At 38.2% G+C, this 22,227-nt stretch overlaps 1 protein-coding gene across 4 annotated transcripts in view; it reads left to right on the forward strand.

The window, feature by feature from the left end:
* Window positions 1–22,227, forward strand: part of nectin1b (nectin cell adhesion molecule 1b) — a 275,781-nt gene that overhangs the window by 224,755 nt on the left and 28,799 nt on the right. For 2 of the 4 annotated variants that reach the window (XM_047392146.1, XM_047392147.1), the window contains one exon: window positions 4,550–4,651. In XM_047392146.1, the coding sequence (XP_047248102.1) occupies window positions 4,550–4,651 (102 nt within the window). Of the gene's footprint in view, window positions 1–4,549; window positions 4,652–18,936; window positions 19,125–22,227 lie in introns of all 4 variants that reach the window. The other 2 variants (XM_047392149.1, XM_047392148.1) reach the window with 2 other exon arrangements.

The raw sequence follows: 22,227 nt of genomic DNA on the forward strand, positions 1-22,227 counted from the left end.
ATGACGAATAGTAGCAATCCAAGCACAAAGCCTTTGACATGGATTTGATTTTGGTCCAAAGTACAGACAGCAACGAGGGAGCCACAAGGTGAGTTGAACGATTATTTAATGAGTGTAACAGAAGAGACTTACAAGGGGTGGAAACACGGGCAAGGAGCGGACAGCAAAACTGAGTGACTTCAGGGTTGGAATCAGGGAACCAGTGGCAAACAATGAAAACCATGCTTAAATACTGAGGGAAGTGGAGTGTGGAACAATGAACTAGGAGAGGAACTAATCAGGAGAATATGAGGCAGCTGGTAACATGGAGTGAAACAATACAGGGGGGAAAATGTGGACGATGGTATGTAAATAATTTAAGTTGCACCACCTGAGTGAAGTGAAAGAGCTAACACTTTAATCCACAGTGCATGGAATTACGAAACAGTTTGAGTAACATTTTAGTTAAACATTTTAGTTAAACATTTGGCAGACTGTCAGAAAACTGAGATCAGGCCACCACCAGATGAGCAGGCATGCTGAATCATATGGTGGAAGCCTCATCCAAAGACCTATTTCTGAACAATATTTTCTCAACAGGAGATTCCAACTGAATAAGTGTATTGAAATTCCTCTCTGTTCAACAAATGACAATCTTTTATTTAGAATTCTTGTTTTGTTTTTTTTTTCATTTTTTATTGCATCTGCTTATCCATAAGGCCTATGTGACAATTTTTGTATTTCTATCAGCGCATGAATGTCCCCAGGGTTTCTCTGCAGCCGACTGAATGCGGCTCAAACATTTATGATCAAGCAGACTAAATGCAGCAACTAATCTGCCCCTGGCAAATCCTTCCACTCAGGAAAAACAAACCAGACAAAGCAGACAGAAGTACATAGATGGGAACTCTTATCCTCACCTCTGTAATGCCTTAATAATACCACAGATATACGCTCAACCGATAATATGTTCATGCATGAGCACGTTCTGTATAGCTGACCCCAAATTAAATATGTATACCAGGTACAGAAACCCTCCAGACAGGCTTAACATTTGTTGCTCTGAGATCCAAATAGAGTTCAACCATCAACAAAGCTGCAACATTTTTTTGTTTGAATAAAACTGTCCTTCATTTTATTACATTTAAAGTTCAGTCCTCAGCTCTCTGTCAGTCCACTGAGGCATTCAATTCTTCACCTTTTGACATAAAGAGCTTCGCAGTACCCAAGAGTGTATTGACTGGAGTTCAACTGCTACTGCTGACTGAAAGGGAAAAGTGAATTAAACAGCAGTGGGCAGCCTCTTGATCCCTTAAACTGAACAGCACATTGTTGCAGAGACAAAACAAATTTTTTTGGCAACTTCATTTTTTTTGGCTACTTTGACAACTTTCAATCACTTTTTGGCACTTTTCATTGCAAAATTTGAACAAATGTTTAATAGGGATGTTTAGGGCCATAAAAAGTAGCAGTTATTGCCTCCTTGTCCCAACACGTGTTAAGAGCCTGTTGTGAGTAAACCACCTTGAAAAACCTGAAAAAGCCCCTTTCTGTCAAAGGCCTTGTACCCAGCAGGTGGATAGATCCATTAAGAGTATACGATGGGGTCATTTTAGTACAGACAACCTGCTGAAAGGAAAAATGACGCTTCTCTGAACATACAACACCTCAGATTTGCTTCAGGTGAATCAGTAAAAGCTGCGATTCTAAAGTGAAGACTACAGATATATGTTTTAACCCATAACTGGCTTCAACAGCACTAAATGTGTCATAAATTTGTCATATTTTAAAACATATTCTTTTTTGGGTAAAATAAAGCCTTAGTTTGCATACATAAGTTTCATATTTTTAGATTGACATATCAGTATGTTAAAAAATGCTTTCAGTGCAGTTTGCTTTTATTTCAGATGAGTTACAAGTCCACAAAAAGGCTATTTTTTTTAAGAATGATGTTTGAAAAACTATATTTCCAGAGAGATCTACACTACTGGTCAAAAGATTTTGAATGCCTTTCTCATTTAATGTTTTTTTTTTTTATGTTTATGACTATTTACATTGTTCTTAGATTCTCACTGAAGGCATCAAAACTGTGAATTAACACATATGCATTTATGTGGCAAACAAAAATTTGTAAAATAACTTTAAATATGTTATATTTTAGATTCCTTAAAGTAGCCGCCCTTTGCTGAGATGACTGAAATATTAACCTTTGGCCGTTTCCCAATGAACTTCTGAGACGTTCTTTCAAGACTCTTTGAAAAACTATTTTAGGTGACCACCTCATGAAGCTCATGGAGAGAATGCTAAGAGATCAAAGCCGTTACCAAAGCAAAGGGTGGCTATTTGTAACAATTTAAAATATAAACATTTTTTGAGTTATTTCACACTTTTTGTTTAATACATAATTCCATGTGTGTTCATTCATAGTTTTGTTGCCTTTGGTGAGGATCTACAATTTAAATTGTTATGAAAATAAAGAGACCCATTAAGTGAGAAAGTGTATCTAAAACCTTTGACCGGTAGTGTATATTTATGGATTAGTTGGGATTTAAACATTGCTACACTTTGACATGGCTACACTCTGTCGCCATTGATATTACTGTATTATTAGTAATATTACTATATTACTATGCCTTGCAGCAAGAAGGGCATGGGTGTGAATCCTGGCCTCGGGTGTTTCTGCATCAAGCTTTTAACTTCTCCCAGTGCATGCATATGTTCTCTCAGGGGAGTAAGGTTTCCTTCCACAGTCCAAAAACATGACGGTTAGGTTAACTGGTCGGTCTAAATTGCCCTTAGGTGTGACTGTGTGTGTGTGTGTGTGTGCATACAAGGTTGTCTATGCTGTGTGTCTTTGTGCTGCTCTGTGAGGGACTGGTGACCTGTCCAGAGTGTACCCAGCTTCTCAACCAATGACTGCTGGAGATAGGCACCTGACCTTTCAATCATAACCAGGTATAGACAGTAATGAATAAAAATGTCATTGCATGTAAGAATTTAAATCCAAGTGTGCAAAGTTGTTGACAGAAGAGCCTATTTTATTTTATTTAATGTTATTGGAATTTCAAGGAGGAACATCAATTTGCAAAAACAGCTAATAACAGTGAAGTTGAAGGAAAAGGGTTTTATTTTCTTTATAAATAAAATCTTAAATCAAGTTCATTTAGTTCTAACTTAATGGCCCATTCTTCTCTGCAAAATAATTCAAGTTCAGTCAGATTGAATGGAGGGCTTCTGTGAACAGGAAGAGTCATGTTTTGCCACAGATTTTCAATTTGAACTGTGTAAGGTGAACGTGCTCCCCAGTCTCAAGTCTAATGCAGCTTTAATCAAGTTTACTTTCAGTTTACCCATGCATTTATTGTTGCCTGTCTTCTAATCAACTCTGACCAGCAGAAAAAAAGCATTTCCACATTATGATGCTGCCACCATGTTTTTTTCAGGGAGATATCTAGTTTTCAGCACACATAGCATTCGGCACGTAGCCAAAAAAGTTCAGTTTTGTTCTCATCTGACCAGAGCATCTTCTTCCTTCTGTGTCATCAAAATAGCTTTTGGCAAATGTCATTTGGGACTTCTTAAATAATGTTTTCAACAAATGTTTTCTCTTGCCATCCTTCCATAATGGCCAGGGTTCACAATCGGTAGTTCTGTTGACTAATTCTCCAACCTGAACTGTGTGGGTTTCTGCAGCTCTTCCATGCTGCTTCTGTTTCTTTTACAGCGCTTTGATTGCCTTGTTGCTGAAAAGCGCTATACAAATAAACTTGACTTGACTTGACTTAACAATTTACTCTTGATGTGTCCGTTGTGCTCCATGGTCTTCGTGAGGTTGTGTGTTTACAGTATTAATGTTCTCTAACAAACCTCTGAAACCTTCACGGTGCAGCTGTATGTATTAAATTGCACACTGACTTTTGTACATTTGCACTGTATTTTATTTTGTTGTATCAGAGAGAAGAGGAGAAACAGTTTGGAGTTTTACATTTTTCAAAACCTTTGAAAACCATATATTTTGTTCAAAGTTTATAGTGGTAATATGACAAAATATGAAAAAGGCAATACAAATGTAAATATGAATAACGGGGTCAGCCAAGGGTCAGTTAGTCTATGTTTGTATCTGTTTGCCAATCAAATCCCACCTTAAAGCATGAAATAAAATCCCTGTAGCTATGTTGTGTCATTTTATTTCAGCTTTACAGTCGCTTTAACATATCTGCTCTGCTATTTCAGAGATTTGCATCATGCATTTCTGTGATATGAAAATCATTAATTTGACAAAATAACTGGTGCAATAGTTCAGCACTGCAGCTGAAAGTTTAAAATACTGTCAAGCTGTAATCCTTGTCAGTTTTGAGATTAATGACGCCAGTTTTTGCTCATCAAAACTCGAACCGAATATGAAGAAAACAAGTCAGAAACCTTTAATTTTAATGTGTTTGTGTTGCTGTGTTGTTGCTTTGAACTATATGTATATGCAGTAAAAGGTGGGACTTTCAGCAATGGAATAGTTGCAGCATAGACCTCATGAGTAGTTCTTGTCATGTTGACCTCTTGCTGTTTCTTCAAGGTGGTGCATCTCGACAAGGATGACGAAATGCAGAAGCTGCCTCTTCAGCCCCCTTATTATGACATGGCACCCTCTGAGTCCACCCCCTTCACTGATAAACCGGTGAGTGCTGATGCCACGAGAAGGTGCACAGTAACTGCGGGATTGTTCTGATCAGGTGTAATTTTTATAAAAAGGGTGACCTTTTGTTATCATTATGCTTGGAGTTGATAATTGTTTTGCAATGTTGAGAGCCTCCACAAAGTCAATGAGGATCTCTTATTTTTGCTTGCCTGGTGTTAAAAGTGAAAGCTGGCCAGTAAATCCACAGGGAGCTTTGTCTAAGCTTCTTACCGGATCATCTCCATCAGCTTCTCTCATCTTCTGGATAAAGGTGGCAACATCATCTCCTGCTCTCTCTGTATCATCTTTTGTTCTGACCTCGCTGCTCACCTCCTCCTTTAAACCCCCCTGCCTCACCTCTCCTCCACTCCATGTAATCCACTATAATTACCTGTGGGTTTTGCCTTGCAAGCATGTGCAGATAAGTTGCAGTGTGGTGGTCTACAGATGATCACCTCCATTAAAAAGTGTTTGGCTTCTTGTGTGCTTCTGCAGACTGTTGTGAATGTTCCTCAGTGGCTCAGATGTTTGAGAACAGGCTTTGTTTAGGCTTGTGTGCGCTGGCTGAGAGACTTTTGTTAACTGTGTTCCAGGTTAATGTGGACACTTTCTGGAGCAATCATATAGTAGTTAACACAAACCTCTGTCTTTTGAATCATCATTACTGATTGTAGCTGAAGATTGTCATATTGCTAACAAACATCTGCTGTTACAGTGGACGATAATGTATGACTTACTTGCAGAAACTGAAGACAATGATGTCCAGATGTTTTATGTATTTTCAAATACTCTAAATTAGCATTTTAAATTTAATTAATTCAGCTTTTATCTAAAATAAGTTTTAAAAAAATGCTCCCAATTAGATAGATGTTTCCTGCAACTACAGGGTCTTTAGATATATTTTGGGGGATTTTATGAGATAGACCAATAAAAAATAACAGGTAACTTTGAGGCGGAAGGAAAACCATACATGGTTTTCAAAATCTGTTACAAAGAAAAATCTAAATGCTTTACTGTGTAGCCTTCTTCAGCCTCTCTTGATTCTAATAGCCAAATTTAAATTTGGTCCAACCAGTTTTCTTCGGCACTCAACTAATTAGAAAATAGAGTCCATATCATTGATCAAAGAAAGCATTAACCAGAGAAACAGCCTAGGAGCCCATGGGAACACTGGAGGAACTGCTGAGATCCATAGCTTAGGTGGATCTGTTGACAGGATAACTATTAGTCATGCATTCGACAAATCTAACCTTCATGGAACTGTTACGAGAAGAAAGCCATTGGTGAAAATAGCCTAAGAGGAATCCAGTTTGTAGTCTGCTACAAGCCATGTAGGGAGCACAGTAAAACATATGGGGGAAAGTGCTCTTCTGGTGAGAAGAGACTACAATAAAACCTTTTGGCCTACATGAAAAAAGCTGTGTGCCCTATGGGCCCAATCAAAGGCCAGACCTAAATCCAATGGAAACATGTGGCCTAACTTCAAAATTGTACAATAGAATCAGAATCAGAATCAGAAAAGCTTTATTGCCAAGTACGTTTTTGGACATACAAGGAATTTGTTTTGGCGTAGTCGGTGCAATACAGTACAAATTAAACAGTATAAACATATCTACAATATAATATAAATATATGTGCACAGTTTTAAGTGAGTGAGAGTAAATATAGAGCAGTATAAGATGCAAGAGCAATACAACAGTGCAGGTGATCATTGTGCAAGTAAAGCAGTGCAAGTAAAGCAGGAGTCCAAGCTGAGTGTTAATGTAACGCATAGAGTTGCAGGTTACAGGTGTCCTGTCAGCAAAAAAAGGGGGGGTGTGGGGGAAAGGGACAGTGTCAGGGTGGTTTCCGGGCTTTGTTAACCAGGCTGGTGGCAGATGGGAAAAAACTGTTCTTGTGGCGTGAGGTTTTGGTCCGGATGGACCGCAGCCTCCTGCCAGAGGGGAGAGTCTCAAAGAGTCTGTGACCGGGGTGGGAGGGATCAGCCAGAATCTTCCCTGCCCGCTTCAGGGTCCTGGAGGTGTACAGTTCCTGGAGCGACAGTAGACTGCAGCCAATCACCTTCTCAATCTGACTGAGCTTGAGTTGTTTTGCAAGGAAAAAGGAACCACACTTTCTTCCTGTAGATGTGCAAAGTTCATATGGACATATTCTCACAGTTTTGCAGCAGTTTTTGCAGCAAAATGTGTTTGACTCAGGGGGCTCAATACAAATGCATGCAATACTGCAATATATAAATGCAATATTTTTATTCGTACACCATTTTGAAAATTCAGAAATGTCCTTTCATTCTAAATGATGCACTACTTTGTGTTGGCATATCACAAAAAAGCCTAGTAAAATGCATTAAAGTTGTTGGTTGTATTGTGGCAAATGTAAAAAAAAACTATTTTTTGCAAGAAACTGTGCTAAATTATTGTTAAAAAAGCAAGATTTCATATTGCAGACAAGTTTAATACATTATAGAATCACTTTTTAAATGTCTTATTGTGTTTCACAGCTTGAAAAAGAAATGCACCAATTTGCTGTCATTAAAAAATCATCAGTTTGTAAAACTATAGAATGCTGAAGCTGAATACCAGCCACCTTACATACTAATGAAATCCATTCAACTGCAAAAAGGGTTCTAGATTTCCACATTCAAATTGTTTCTGTGGTATATGTTGGGTGTGAATGCAGAAAGCATTCTAGTGTGGGTTTCCCTAAATCATTCATACAACTCTGGATGCATCCCCCTTTCAGATTTGGAAGCCTTTTTGCTCCAAGACTGGAGGAGAATCTGTCCTTTCAAGCCTAAATTTAAAGACACAATGATTTAAAATAGAAAAACAAAGGCAAAAATTGATAATTTACAAGAGATCTAGGCTCTCAAATGTGTTCTGTTTCATGCTTTTATCTGATTATATTCCATGTGACCTGTTGGTTTTTTAATCTTTTCATAACACATCTATTAAAAATAACCCCGACTGGAAGTTAAAGTGTAACCAAATCATTTATTGCAGGCTTTGAGGTGCATATTCAATTCGTTAAGTGCCAGTTCAAGTCATTTCAGAGCACCGGAGAGATATAATTACATGTTTTAGGTACGATTAAATGCAGCTCTGTAATAGTCAAGTGTAAGCCAATTCAGGCCATAAGTTTATTTCTGTATTCATAAAATACCAGTTTGCAAAATGCCCCAAACACCAAAAATCTGTCACAGTAATGTGTCTCAGCCTTTGGTTAAACATCATTGGAAGAAGTTATGTTCCCACATTGCCCTTCTACACATTAAACCCAGTAGAAACCACATGTTGATCATCATAAGGAAACCTGCCACTGATTTTTCTAGACATATTGAAAGATTCTGCTTCCTGAGCACAGCATGTTGAGGAATGCACACCATGTAAACCACATGTGTGTGCCACTTCTACAGAATCAATAGAAAGCTCCCAGATCACGATGGAGTCCCTTTTGCTGTGTGTTGCTAAAAACATGTCCAGTGAGACACTCCCTATCAAAGTTAAATTGGGAAAGCTTTTAGTGTGGGAAGAGAAATAGTCTTAGAAGATATTTTTTGTTCTTGAAGACTTTCTCTTTCAGATGTCTTCTACCTTCTGGTTATTGGGCTACAGATGGCATCAGTAATGGTCTTAGTTTGGGCCAAGGATTAGCCTGTGTCTTCACAGACAGTCTGGTAGATCCTTCAACTCAGGGCAGGTGAAAATATTTTGGAACTACCACTTTTTTGTCTCAAAACCAGTGATGGGAATGGTAGCGTTAAAATAAACGGCGTTACTTTTTTCAGTAACGAGTAATCAAATTAATTACTTTTTTCAGCGTTACAATGCTGTTACTGACAATTAAATGGGGGCATTATAATCTAAAGCTACTCATTCATCTGCCAACTAAGCTTTTTTACTTTGGTGAAGGACGGAGCGAGGGGCAAGACAATTACATAAGTGATGATGATTGGCTAAGGTAGAGTAAGCTTTCATTGTAAGCCAATCAGAGCAGTTTACACACAAAAACAGACCTGCTCATGTAAGCTGCAACAATGGCGGATCTGGAGGGAAAGATTGCGTTTTCAAGGTGGAAGTGCAGCCACTACCAGTGGTAAAAGGAAAGAATGTTCATGTGAAGTAAATATTTAAAGTTTAAAGGCTACTATACTTCCATGTAATACCACTTAATGCAACTGGCTTGTGAAACCTTAGAATAAAATAAATTCTTAGACATATTTATACTAAATAACACAATAGTTACTTTCCCTGTTAACTAATTACCTTTATAGTGGAGTAACTCTGTTACTAACTCTACTTTTGTTGCTAGTTACTATTTGGGAGAAGTAACTAGTAACTATAGCTAATTACTTTTTTTAAAGTAACATGCCCAACACTGCTCATAACCCTCATGACGGTTAAAGACATTTAAAGTGACTGTCTTATTACATCCAACCTCGGCAGCAATAGTGCATCAGGCTTGCTTCTCCAGTCTAACAATCTTTCCACATTCAAAGTCAGAAAGCATTTTCGCACCTTTATGACCTAATGCCTTAAAATATGATGCTTTGATTTCTGTGTTGTTTAGGTACTTTTTAAGTCTAATGTTCATAAAAGTTTGATTAGCTGAGGAACAGCCTGTTTGAGTTTAAATGCAGTTTTTAATAATTTGGCTACTCTTTTTCTCCCCTTCTCCTGTTTCTTTCTGCTTTTTGAAGCGTTTCACTACCAGGCTTTCATGATGAATATTTTCTGTCTTTAGTGGAAAAGGAAAGGATTAGAAATCCCATTTATATTGATTATGGAGATGAGCTCCAAACGTTCTACTTAGGGTTGAAAGAGCCACAGTGAGCCCCTGATACCAACATTTGTAACCACTGTGACATATTATGAAGTTGCAACTCTCGAGTTGGAGCTGTCATGTTTTTGGTAGTGGGTTGCTTGTTTGATTCCTAATTAGTCCAGATCACACAATGATTCTAAAACCTACATTGCTTCAAATGTGCTTCTAACTTGTACATTTCTCTGCTAAATAAAAGAAATATCATAAAATATAACATATATATATATATATACACTGCAAGCTGAGAAACAACTTTTACATGTTACACTTCCCTTGGAGGAAAATCAGTAATATCGGGGAGTGGAGGTGTTTGTGAATAACAGTGGATGCTAATAGAATAAAGACTTTCCAGCCACAGCTTGCTCATTCTGCTGCTGTTGTATTGACAAACTTTGGAGCAGCTTCTTTCCTCGGGGTGTGAGAATGAACTCATCCTCCACACTCCACCATGAAAAATAGTTTTATTCTTGGACTTGATTATTTATTCATTCATGTATAAATAGGAGTGAGTGTAATTTTATGGTGGAATATAAGCTGCATAATGATTCCTAAACTGAGTCTTTAATCTTGAACCTTGAACTGTTTATTTATTTGAATTATCCTGCAGTCTTGGCTCTCAGGTTTACGAGCTCATTTCAATTCTGTTTTTAAACACTTTTTTTTGTTGTTTTCATTTTTATCTGTTTGTATGTTTGGTTTAAAGTGTGCAGGACTGACCACATTTTGTGGTGTTTCGAAATGTATTACTTCCTAATTATTTACCCTGACTGCTTGTGTTTAGCGTAATTTATTTCCTTTAATATTTTTGTACATCAGCAAAGAAAATCAGAAAATAATTTCCACATTGACCAGGCTGTGTGAAGCTGAGGACATGTATATTTTTTGTTTATCAAGCCACGTTTACACAAACCACTTTCTTCTGATGATGCATTGTAAATATGACTCAAGCTTCTCAAAAAAATGCATAAATGAATCAGCTACAATAATTTTTTTCTTGAGTGAGCGGATTTTGATTTTCTGTGTACAGTAGTCGTCTTCATTTCAGTGCTCAAGTGAGCAGGTGCTTAGATCTGATAATCCGTGAAAATTTAGGGAAGATTTTTTTCAGATTAGTTCCTTATCGCCTAAAACATTCTACTAAAAGTGTAGTTTAGGTTGCACTTAAGATAAATAGGATATCAGTAAGTTTCCCAAAACGCTATCTGTGAGGGACATGCATTGACTGCTGAGCTTCAAGTGTTACTAATGATGGTTTTCTCCTGGAGGAAAACACTGTCTAAAGAATTTGAAGGCGATGTGGCTGTAATTTTCCCCCTGATTGCACTCTGGTCATGACAAATAGCCCATATATTTAAAAATCTACTGCGTGCAGATTGTTGGTGCAGAGGAAATATGCAAGAGTGAAATTGGAAAGTAGATTTAAATAACGTTCGGCAATAGCTCCGATCATTTCATCTCATTTGTTTTCAGATAAAAATAATAACCTATCAGTGCAAATGGGAATACAAGATGTACCATAATAGTGGTTTTCTTCTACACAGTCCTTCAACTTCCAAAATATAAATGCTGGCCTACAGCTCTCTTTAAAATGCACATTCTTCTACCCTTTAAATCTTTGCTCATCACTGGGGAAAATGTAGTTTCATCAAAATCAGTTGGATTTAGTGTTTGTTAAATGCAACAAATTACATATTGAATGGTTCTAGTTAAAATTGTCACTAAATGGGCGTTTATTATTTTTAACCAGTGAAAATGTCCTTTGTGTTAAGTGTGGCTGTAGATTTATAAAATGGCTACTACATACTGATATGTTAGCTGCTGTACAATTCTGTATTTATAACAATTTTTCTTTTAAGCCTATGTTTCTCTTTTACGCAATGCTTGGATGGGTTTCACTATTTTCGGCCCATTTTTGTGTGAATTTTCAAGAAATGTTAGGTTTTCAACAATTAAAATGAGATATTTTCGATTAGTTTAAATAAAAAATTGGAATGTACAACAAATGTAAAAATACAATGACCTGCTAAGATTTATTTGCTTTAATATATATATATATAAACTTTTTTAAACTTCACCAGGTATGTTCAACGTAGAGATACTTATTGGGTTCTAATTTATTCCTGTTTAGGTGCCATGGTGAGGTAGAGGAAGGACCCAGATGTAGAGCATAGCTGCAGTGATGAAAGGCTTTAATATTAAAAGGAACGTACAGGGAGACCAGGACATGGAGCATGAGGCAGGCAGGCAAACAGTAGGATCCAGAGGCAAGCAATAAAAACCAGCGTTTAAATACAAAGGCAGGGTGGCGAGATGATCAATGAACAAGAAGAGCTGATTAGATGAAATGTGGAGCAGCTGGTGGCAGGGAGAATGCAAAGCAACTGAAGGAGGGAGGCTAATGAACACAGATAAGCAGGAACACAGAAACACTGAAATAAATCTAACAGAACTAAATGTACAGGAATACAAGAAAAAATAAACAGTGAGATGAACTAACATAACAGGAACCAAAGAACATAAACAGGGATGTGCAGATCTAACACCTAACACAGGTGAATCATGACAGGAAGGACTGTTTCTTTTACATTAATCCATCAGTTTATTTTGCTTCTAATATCAAAAGATATTTTATTTAAAAGTGCCAACTCCAGATTGTCAACAATAAATACAACAAACCTTTTATTGTGTTTGTATTTACAAATAAAAAGCCTGAAAAATTGGCATGATGTGAATCCTGAATATGATAAGACAGAACTGGAAATAAACAAAAATGGGCATATTTTATTAATGAATGAATATTCTAAAGAGGAAGAATATGCCTTATAAACCCTTTATTTAAAATTTGAATTCTGATATTTTCTGATCCAGAACCTTTTCTTTAACATGTAGTGTTGTCTCCAAGGTGCCTTGAAATGGCCGCTGACGACAGGCACCACCTGTGATCCCACAAGGATAGAGGTTTATAGACATTTGATGGATACATATGTGAATGTCAGCTATACTGCTATAGTGCTACACTGCTGCAATTTGTGTCCATATCTTCAACTGTATTCATATATGCAAGACTGCTAATTACAAAAGAAGCCTCAGAACGTTCCTTTTACGCCTAAATTCAGATCTGGGCAAGCTGCAGAGCTGCTTTATCTAAAAACATAATGATGGTTCCAGAAAGCTTTTGACTGTCTACTCAATGGCTTTATTTGTGTGTAAAATATTGTATATATATATATATATATATATATATATATATATATATATATATATATATATATATATATATATAATACAGGTCCTTCTCAAAATATTAGCATATTGTGATAAAGTTCATTATTTTCCATAATGTCATGATGAAAATTTTACATTCTAGATCCATTGCACACTAACTGAAATATTTCAGGTCTTTTATTGTCTTAATACGGATCATGTTGGCATACAGCTCATGAAAACCCAAAATTCCTATCTCGCAAAATTAGCATATCATTAAAAGGGTCTCTAAACGAGCTATGAACCTAATCATCTGAATCAACGAGTTAACTCTAAACACCTGCAAAAGATTCCTGGGGCCTTTAAAACTCCCAGCCTGGTTCATCACTCAAAACCCCAATCATGGGTAAGACTGCCGACCTGACTGCTGTCCAGAAGGCCACTATTGACACCCTCAAGCAAGAGGGTAAGACACAGAAAGAAATTTCTGAACGAATAGGCTGTTCCCAGAGTGCTGTATCAAGGCACCTCAGAGGGAAGTCTGTGGGAAGGAAAAAGTGTGGCAGAAAACGCTGCATAACGAGAAGAGGTGACCGGACCCTGAGGAAGATTGTGGAGAAGGGCCGATTCCAGACCTTGGGGGACCTGCGGAAGCAGTGGACTGAGTCTGGAGTAAAAACATCCAGAGCCACCGTGCACAGGCGTGTGCAGGAAATGGGCTACAGGTGCCGCATTCCCCAGGTCAAGCCACTTTTGAACCAGGAACAGCGGCAGAAGCGCCTGACCTGGGCTACAGAGAAGCAGCACTGGACTGTTGCTCAGTGGTCCAAAGTACTTTTTTCGGATGAAAGCAAATTCTGCATGTCTTTCGGAAATCAAGGTGCCAGAGTCTGGAGGAAGACTGGGGAGAAGGAAATGCCAAAATGCCAGAAGTCCAGTGTCAAGTACCCACAGTCAGTGATGGTCTGGGGTGCCATGTCAGCTGCTGGTGTTGGTCCACTGTGTTTTATCAAGGGCAGGGTCAATGCAGCTAGCTATCAGGAGATTTTGGAGCACTTCATGCTTCCATCTGCTGAAAAGCTTTATGGAGATGAAGATTTCATTTTTCAGCACAACCTGGCACCTGCTCACAGTGCCAAAACCACTGGTAAATGGTTTACTGACCATGGTATCACTGTGCTCAATTGGCCTGCCAACTCTCCTGACCTGAACCCCATAGAGAATCTGTGGGATATTGTGAAGAGAACGTTGAGAGACTCAAGATCCAACACTCTGGATGAGCTAAAGGCCGCTATCGAAGCATCCTGGGCCTCCATAAGACCTCAGCAGTGCCACAGGCTGATTGCCTCCATGCCACGCCGCGTTGAAGCAGTCATTTCTGCAAAAGGATTCCCGACCAAGTATTGAGTGTATAACTGTACATGATTATTTGAAGGTTGATGTTTTTTGTATTAAAAACACTTTTCTTTTATTGGTCGGATGAAATATGCTAATTTTGTGAGATAGGAATTTTGGGTTTTCATGAGCTGTATGCCAAAATCATCCGTATTAAGACAATAAAAGACTTGAAATATTTCAGTTAGTGTGCAATGAATCTAAAATATATGAATGTTAAATTTTCATCATGACATTATGGAAAATAATGAACTTTATCACAATATGCTAATATTTTGAGAAGGACCTGTATATACAGTGCCTTGCGAAAGTATTCGGCCCCCTTGAACTTTTCAACCTTGCCACATTTCAGGCTTCAAACATGAAGATATAAAATTCAAATGTTTTGTGAAGAATCAACAAGTGGGACACAGTCATGAAGTGGAAGGAAATTTATTGGATGTGTCAAACGTTTTTAACAAATAAAAAACTGAAAAGTGGGGCATGCAATATTATTCCCCTTTACTTTCAGTGCAGCAAACTCACTCCAGAGGTTCAGTGAGGATCTCTGAATGATCCAATGTTGTCCCAAATGACTGATGATGATAAATAGAATCCACCTTTGTGTAATCAAGTCTCTGTATAAATGCACCTGCTGTGTGATAATCTCAGGGTTATCTTCAAAGCGCAGAGAGCATCATGAAGACCAAGGAACACACCAGGCAGGTCCGAGATACTGTTGTGGAGAAGTTTAAAGCCGGATTTGGATACAAAAAGATTTCCCAAGCTTTAAACATCCCAAGGAGCACTGTTCAAGCAATCATACTGAAATGGAAGGAGTATCAGACCACTGCAAATCTACCAAGACTACCGTCCCTCTAAACTTTCATCTGGAACAAGGAGAAGACTGATCAGAGATGCAGCCAAGAGGCCCATGATCACTCTGGATGAACTGCAGAGATCTACAGCTGAGGTGGGAGAGTCTGTCCATAGGACAACAATCGGTCGTACACTGCACAAATCTGGCCTTTATGGAAGAGTGGCAAGAAGATGGCCATTTCTCAAAGATATCCATAAAAAGTCTCGTTTAAAGTTTGCCACAAGCCACCTGGGAGACACACCAAACATGTGGAAGAAGGTGCTCTGGTCAGATGAAACCAAAATCCAACTGTTTGGCCACAATGCAAAACGATATGTTTGGTGTAAAAGCAACACAGCTCATCACCCTGAACACACCATCCCCACTGTCAAACATGGTGGTGGCAGCATCATGGATTGGGCCTGCTTTTCGTCAGCAGAGACAGGAAAGATGGTCAAAATTGATGGGAAGATGGATGGGGCCAAATACAGGACCATTCTGGAAGAAAACCTGTTGGAGTCTGCAAGAGACCTGAGACTGGGATGGAGATTTATCTTCCAACAAGACAATGATCCAAAACATAAAGCCAAATCTACAATGGAATGGTTCACAAATAAACGTATCCAGGTGTTGGCCAAGTCAAAGTCCATACCTGAATCCAATTGAGAATCTGTGGAAAGAGCTGAAGACTGCTGTTCACGAACGCTCTCCATCCAACCTCACTGAGCTCAAGCTGTTTTGCAAGGAAGAATGAGCAAGAATTTCAGTCTCTGGATGTGCAAAACTGATAGAGACAAACCCCAAGTGACTTGTAGCTGTAATTGCAGCAAAGGGTGGCGCTAAAATGTATTAATGCAAGGGGGCCGAATAATATTGCATGCCCCACTTTTCAGTTTTTTATTTGTTAAAAACGTTTGACACATCCAATAAATTTCATTCCACTTCATGACTGTGTCCCACTTGTTGATTCTTCACAAAAAATTTGAATTTTCTATCTTTATGTTTGAAGCCTGAAATGTGGCAAGAGGTTGAAAAGTTCAAGGGGGCCAAATACTTTCGCAAGGCACTGTATATATATATATATATATATATATATATATATATATATATATATATATATATATATATATATATATATATATATATATATATATATATATATATATATATATATATATATACACACACACATGAGTATATACACCTGCTCCTTTTTTGCAAAAACGTTTGTAAAGCTTTAATACCTTTTCTCTTTTCCTTGCCATTGATGCAACTCAATCATAGATTTAGATTTAAAAAAAACTTTCGCTGTAAGCTACAGCTACTACATTCTTAAAGTTATCTTTCCAACATGAGGTGTGTTCAGATTTAATCTAAAACAGGTTTGGACTCGATGATAGGCCAAAACACTCACACAAATACAAAAAGCTGTGTTTGTGCATTTGCTACTGTGGAAAAAGCCTAAGGCACTGAAACCATCTGGGTAGTTTTATACATTAAGAATTAATAGTTTGGGGTTCAAAAATATGTCTTACATTAGAACTTATCCTCTCACAGTCTGTCATATGTTAGAAGCCATGTTCCTTGGCCAGGTTCCACATGCAGCAGACAGCCCTCCTCACGAGGGCAAGAGAGAAACTTTTAACTCAAAAAAAAAAAAAAAACAGATCTCACATGAAATACTTTACACACACATTTTAGTTTCACATACAAAATATATATATATATATTTATTTTTATTTTTATTTTTTATTTTTATTTTTTATTTATTTATTTTTTTTTCATGGAGGTATTAAACCACTATATTTTAACCTCTGTTGGTAACAGAGACATCCGTTTAGCCTACATTTTGACTGGCCTACGTTAAAACAGCAATATATTTTCATCTAAACTATTACATTGTATCTCTAGCTTTATGTTTAGGATCATTGACCTGCTGAAAGGTGGACCTCTTGCAAAGGTGGACGTTTTGCAGCCTCTAACATATTTTCTTCTAGAATTACGCTGTATTTGTGCTGTGTTAAAAGCTTGTCCCTGCTGATGAGAAGTATCCCCACACTACGATGTTGCTAACACCAGGTTTTACTGTGGGGATGGTGTATTCAGGGGCATGTGCAGTGTTAGTTTCGATAAATATAAATATTTCACTCGTGACTTCAGGGGGACTGTGACTCAGTGAGTAGAGTAGTTGTCTTGCAAATGGAAATTTGATTCCAGCTTCATCTTGTCACATGTTGATGTGCCCCTGGGCAAGGCACTTAACCTCAAGTTGGGTATTGATCTGCATATTGGTGTATGGAAGTTTGCGTGCTTGAAAGTGGAGCTTGGTGAATGTGCCTCGAGTGTAAATCCCTTTGAGCGCTCACTATGTTTCGAAAAGTACCATATATTTTCTGTCCAATTACCATTACACTGGTTGGTAATACATAATAAACACATAGCCTGAATGGTCTGTACTTTGACTGGGCCATTCGTTAACTGAAAAAAAATCCATTTGAGCTCTGGCTGTTTAGGGTACTGTCCAGCTGAAGATGAACTTCCACCCCAGTCTCAAGCCTTTTAAAGCTTATAATTTTGTTTTTCCAGGCTTACCCTGTATGATCCATGTTCCATTCAACTCTGAGAAGCTTCCCTGTCTCTGACGGAGAAAAGCATTCATACAACATGATGCTGCTGCCATCATATCAGGGATGGTGTTTTGAGGGAAATGAATAGTGTTACTTTCCCCTGAAACAGGTTTTATTAAAGGTAGACCTCACAAAAAATGGCTAAATCAATTACCACCATTGAATAATGTGCTTTTGGTTTTATTCCTTCACAATCAAGGTACTCTTGATTGAGTAGTTTTTGCCCTAATAAAACAAGAACATACTGTGGAGTTTCAGTAGTAACAATCTAGTAGTAACAATCTAGCCCCTTTTAAACATATATTTAACTTCATTCCTAACATGTTGTATTCTTTTACATAGAATTACATGTCAATAGTTTTTTTTTTCTTTTTGGATATTTTTCACACTAAATAATTGTATTCAATAAAAACATTTGGTCCTTCAAAATTGGTCCTAGTTTTGCTTGTAAGCATCATTTTCATAAACAAACTTTCCTATAAGTGATATTTTTATGTCGGGAGAAAACATTTTTCAGCTTTTATTCTTACCTACTAATCAGTTTGTTCAGGCCATTTACTAAACCATTAACTTGGCCAGATCTTTATCAACTCAGTCCAGTAATCAATCATCCAACTTGTTTCTAACAATTATTGATTAGATGCTGTGTACATGCATGCTGATAGTGCGGATTTTTGAGGAAACCAGCCTGCCGTGTGTATTAAAACGCTTCTGGGCATGTCTTCTTGTTTTGCACAGCAACCTCAGTTCCAAGCATGATTTCTGAATTCTGTTGCTATCGAGACGCATAAATTACAGTCCTTGTGGTTTGAAAGACTGTGCGGACATGCATTCACCATAATTCAATCATTCAAGCTGCATGCAGCCAGTGTCTGTTTCACTTTAGTTCCACTGTTTATCTTTTTTGTTTATTCCATTTTCATGCCCTTCAACTTTAAATATGGCATACATTCCAAGAAAAGCACATTAAGATACAGACACAGCTTTAATTGTATATGAAAACACTTTAATTGAACAGTTCATTTATTGAAGAAAAACATAAAGAAAAAAGCCAAAATTTTGTACAAAGAGCCTTTTCCATCTCTAACCTTTTATTTATCACTCCTTTTCGAATTGTGTGTTATGTTTTCTTTGTATCATCTCCATCTTCTTGTTGCCTTGTCACTTTTGATCATTTTCAGACATCTTTCTTCGTATATGTTCCATGCCACCACTTTTTTATTTGCTCTGTTCTCTAACACAAGCTCAAAACGTCCCGCTCCCACCTAACATTTTTTCCTCATCTTTCTCTATTCTGCTCTTTGTCAGTTTCTCTCTGTCAGGTTATCGGTCTATTTCACTCTGACATTATTTGGCTGCCTCACTCCTCACACACCTTTCACCTCTCTTGTCTCCAGAACTCTGGCCACAAGGACTGTGATGTCCAGTATGCGGAGCTGGATACTGCAGCTTTGGCCTCATCTCCCAGCCCACGAAGCTCTGCTCACACTGGCCCTGGGGACCTTGTCGAGTATGCAACCATCCAGCCTAGCTCACACTAGCGCATGCCATAATAGGCCTTTTCCCCTCAAACTTTGGCCTCAAGGTACACAGACTGATGCACTCCAACCCTCCGTTCATGCCCTCTTTCACATGCACTGACTTCCCTTTATGTGATCCACAAGGTTCCCTTTACTACTTCCCTCTTTGGTCTTGGTCAATTTTTGATTTTCCCTCTTGCTGCTGTGCAGAAAGTTTGATCGAAGCCTATACAGTTTGTGTAAAACACAAAGGAACTCGAGTAGAAAGGTGTGAATGATGGTGCAAATGACACAGTGTGGAGCATAAATCCAAGGAAATGGTATTCAGAAATCAGGATAGCGGGCATACAAATACTCTAATCATAAAAAAAATATTAATTTCGATGTTTGGGGGAATTCAGAGAAAATATTTTCCATAAGCAAATTAGCTCTAGGCTTTTACAGTTCTTAAAGTTGTGTATTTTTTCACTAAGCAATGTACACTGATAAAATAAAAAGCTAGCTGGATAATAAATAATGTATTTCCATGGCATGATTTATCAACATTCAATGTTTTTAATAAAAGATTCCACTAAAGACAATTTCAGATTTTAGCGTTGAGTTGCAATTGAATTGTGATAGGCTCAGCCTTATGTGTTTGAGCCAGTTTGACCCTGCTGAATCCCAAAACTATTATGGATAACGCTGTGGATGGCGAAACTGAAGCAAACAATCACCATGATATTGTCTTCAGAACTCTACCATAAACAAATCTATATACAGTACAGGTCCTTCTCAAAATATTAGCATATTGTGATAAAGTTCATTATTTTCCATAATGTCATGATGAAAATTTAACATTCATATATTTTAGATTCATTGCACACTAACTGAAATATTTCAGGTCTTTTACTGTCTTAATATGGATGATTTTGGCATACAGCTCATGAAAACCCAAAATACCTATCTCACAAAATTAGCATATTTCATTCGACCAATAAAAGAAAAGTGTTTTTAATACAAAAAACGTCAACCTTCAAATAATCATGTACAGTTATGCACTCAATACTTGGTCGGGAATCCTTTTGCAGAAATGACTGCTTCAATGCGACGTGGCATGGAGGCAATCAGCCTGTGGCACTGCTGAGGTCTTATGGAGGCCCAGGATGCTTCGATAGCGGCCTTTAGCTCATCCAGAGTGTTGGGTCTTGAGTCTCTCAACGTTCTCTTCACAATATCCCACAGATTCTCTATGGGGTTCAGGTCAGGAGAGTTGGCAGGCCAATTGAGCACAGTGATACCATGGTCAGTAAACCATTTACCAGTGGTTTTGGCACTGTGAGCAGGTGCCAGGTTGTGCTGAAAAATGAAATCTTCATCTCCATAAAGCTTTTCAGCAGATGGAAGCATGAAGTGCTCCAAAATCTCCTGATAGCTAGCTGCATTGACCCTGCCCTTGATAAAACACAGTGGACTAACACCAGCAGCTGACACGGCACCCCAGACCATCACTGACTGTGGGTACTTGACACTGGACTTCTGGCATTTTGGCATTTCCTTCTCCCCAGTCTTCCTCCAGACTCTGGCACCTTGATTTCCGAATGACATGCAGACTATTGTCTTTCATCTGAAAAAAGTACTTTGGACCACTGAGCAACAGTCCAGTGCTGCTTCTCTGTAGCCCAGGTCAGGCGCTTCTGCCGCTGTTTCTGGTTCAAAAGTGGCTTGACCTGGGAAATGCGGCACCTGTAGCACATTTCCTGCACACGCCTGTGCACCGTGGCTCTGGATGTTTCTACTCCAGACTCAGTCCACTGCTTCCGCAGGTCCCCCAAGGTCTGGAATCGGCCCTTCTTCCTCAGGGTCCGGTCACCTCTTCTCGTTGTGCAGCGATTTCTGCCACACTTTTTCCTTCCCACAGACTTCCCACTGAGGTGCCTTGATACAGCACTCTGGGAACAGTCTATTCGTTCAGAAATTTCTTTTTGTGTCTTACCCTCTTGCTTGAGGGTGTCAATAGTGGCCTTCTGGACAGCAGTCAGGTCGGCAGTCTTACCCATGATTGAGGTTTTGAGTAATGAACCAGGCTGGGAGTTTTAAAGGCCTCAGGAATCTTTTGCAGGTGTTTAGAGTTAACTCGTTGATTCAGATGATTAGGTTCATAGCTCGTATAGAGACCCTTTTAATGATATGCTAATTTTGTGAGATAGGAATTTTGGGTTTTCATGAGCTGTATGCCAAAATCATCCGTATTAAGACAATAAAAGACCTGAAATATTTCAGTTAGTGTGCAATGAATCTAAAATATATGAATGTTAAATTTTCATCATGACATTATGGAAAATAATGAACTTTATCACAATATGCTAATATTTTGAGAAGGACCTGTATAGCAAAGAGGCAAGATAAAACATAGGTGGTTTAAAAAACATTAGAAAATAAACATCTGAAAAGTGCTGTGTGTAGTTGTATTCATCTTCCCTGAGTTAATACCTTGTGGAAGTATATTTTGTTGTCTGAGTAGCTGTAGTCTTTTGGGGTGTGTGTCTAGCAGAGAGACCAGAATTTTTGCCCATTAAGCAAAATAGCTCAAGCTCAGTTAGATTCAATGCTTCTGTGAATATCTCTGAGCTATGAAGATCAATTTTCCATACTTGGCAATACATTCTCAATGTGATTTAGCACTGGACTTTGACTGGCCCAGCCTTACACACAGCCCCAGTCTTCTTCCTTATCAGAATCAGAATCAGAATCAGCTTTATTGCCAAGTTCGTGCATACAAACAAGGAATTTGCCTCCGGTACACTTTGCTCTTTTGTTCTGTTTTTGCATTACAGAATATACAAATTTACAATGTACACTATTCACATATCTAATAGAAAAGGTGCATTTGCAACATCTGTATGCTGTTGTTTTGTACTCTATTAAATGTTCATCAGAGAAACAGCCTGGTGGAAAAAAAAACTGTCTCTGTGGCGGCTGGTTTTAGTGAACAGTGCTCTTTAGCGACGGCCTGAAGGTAAAACTCTAAACAGTTTATGTGCAGGGTGTGTGGGGTCTGCAGAGATGTTAGCAGCTCTTTTACTGACCCTAGACCTGTATAAGTCCTGGATGGAGGGAAGGTCAGCCGTGATGATTATCTCTGCAGTCCTGATTATTTTTGCAGTCTGGACCTGTCCTGTTTTGTGG

This window comes from Girardinichthys multiradiatus, chromosome 18 (genome assembly GCF_021462225.1).
Source record: "Girardinichthys multiradiatus isolate DD_20200921_A chromosome 18, DD_fGirMul_XY1, whole genome shotgun sequence".
Taxonomy (NCBI): Eukaryota; Metazoa; Chordata; class Actinopteri; order Cyprinodontiformes; family Goodeidae; genus Girardinichthys; species Girardinichthys multiradiatus.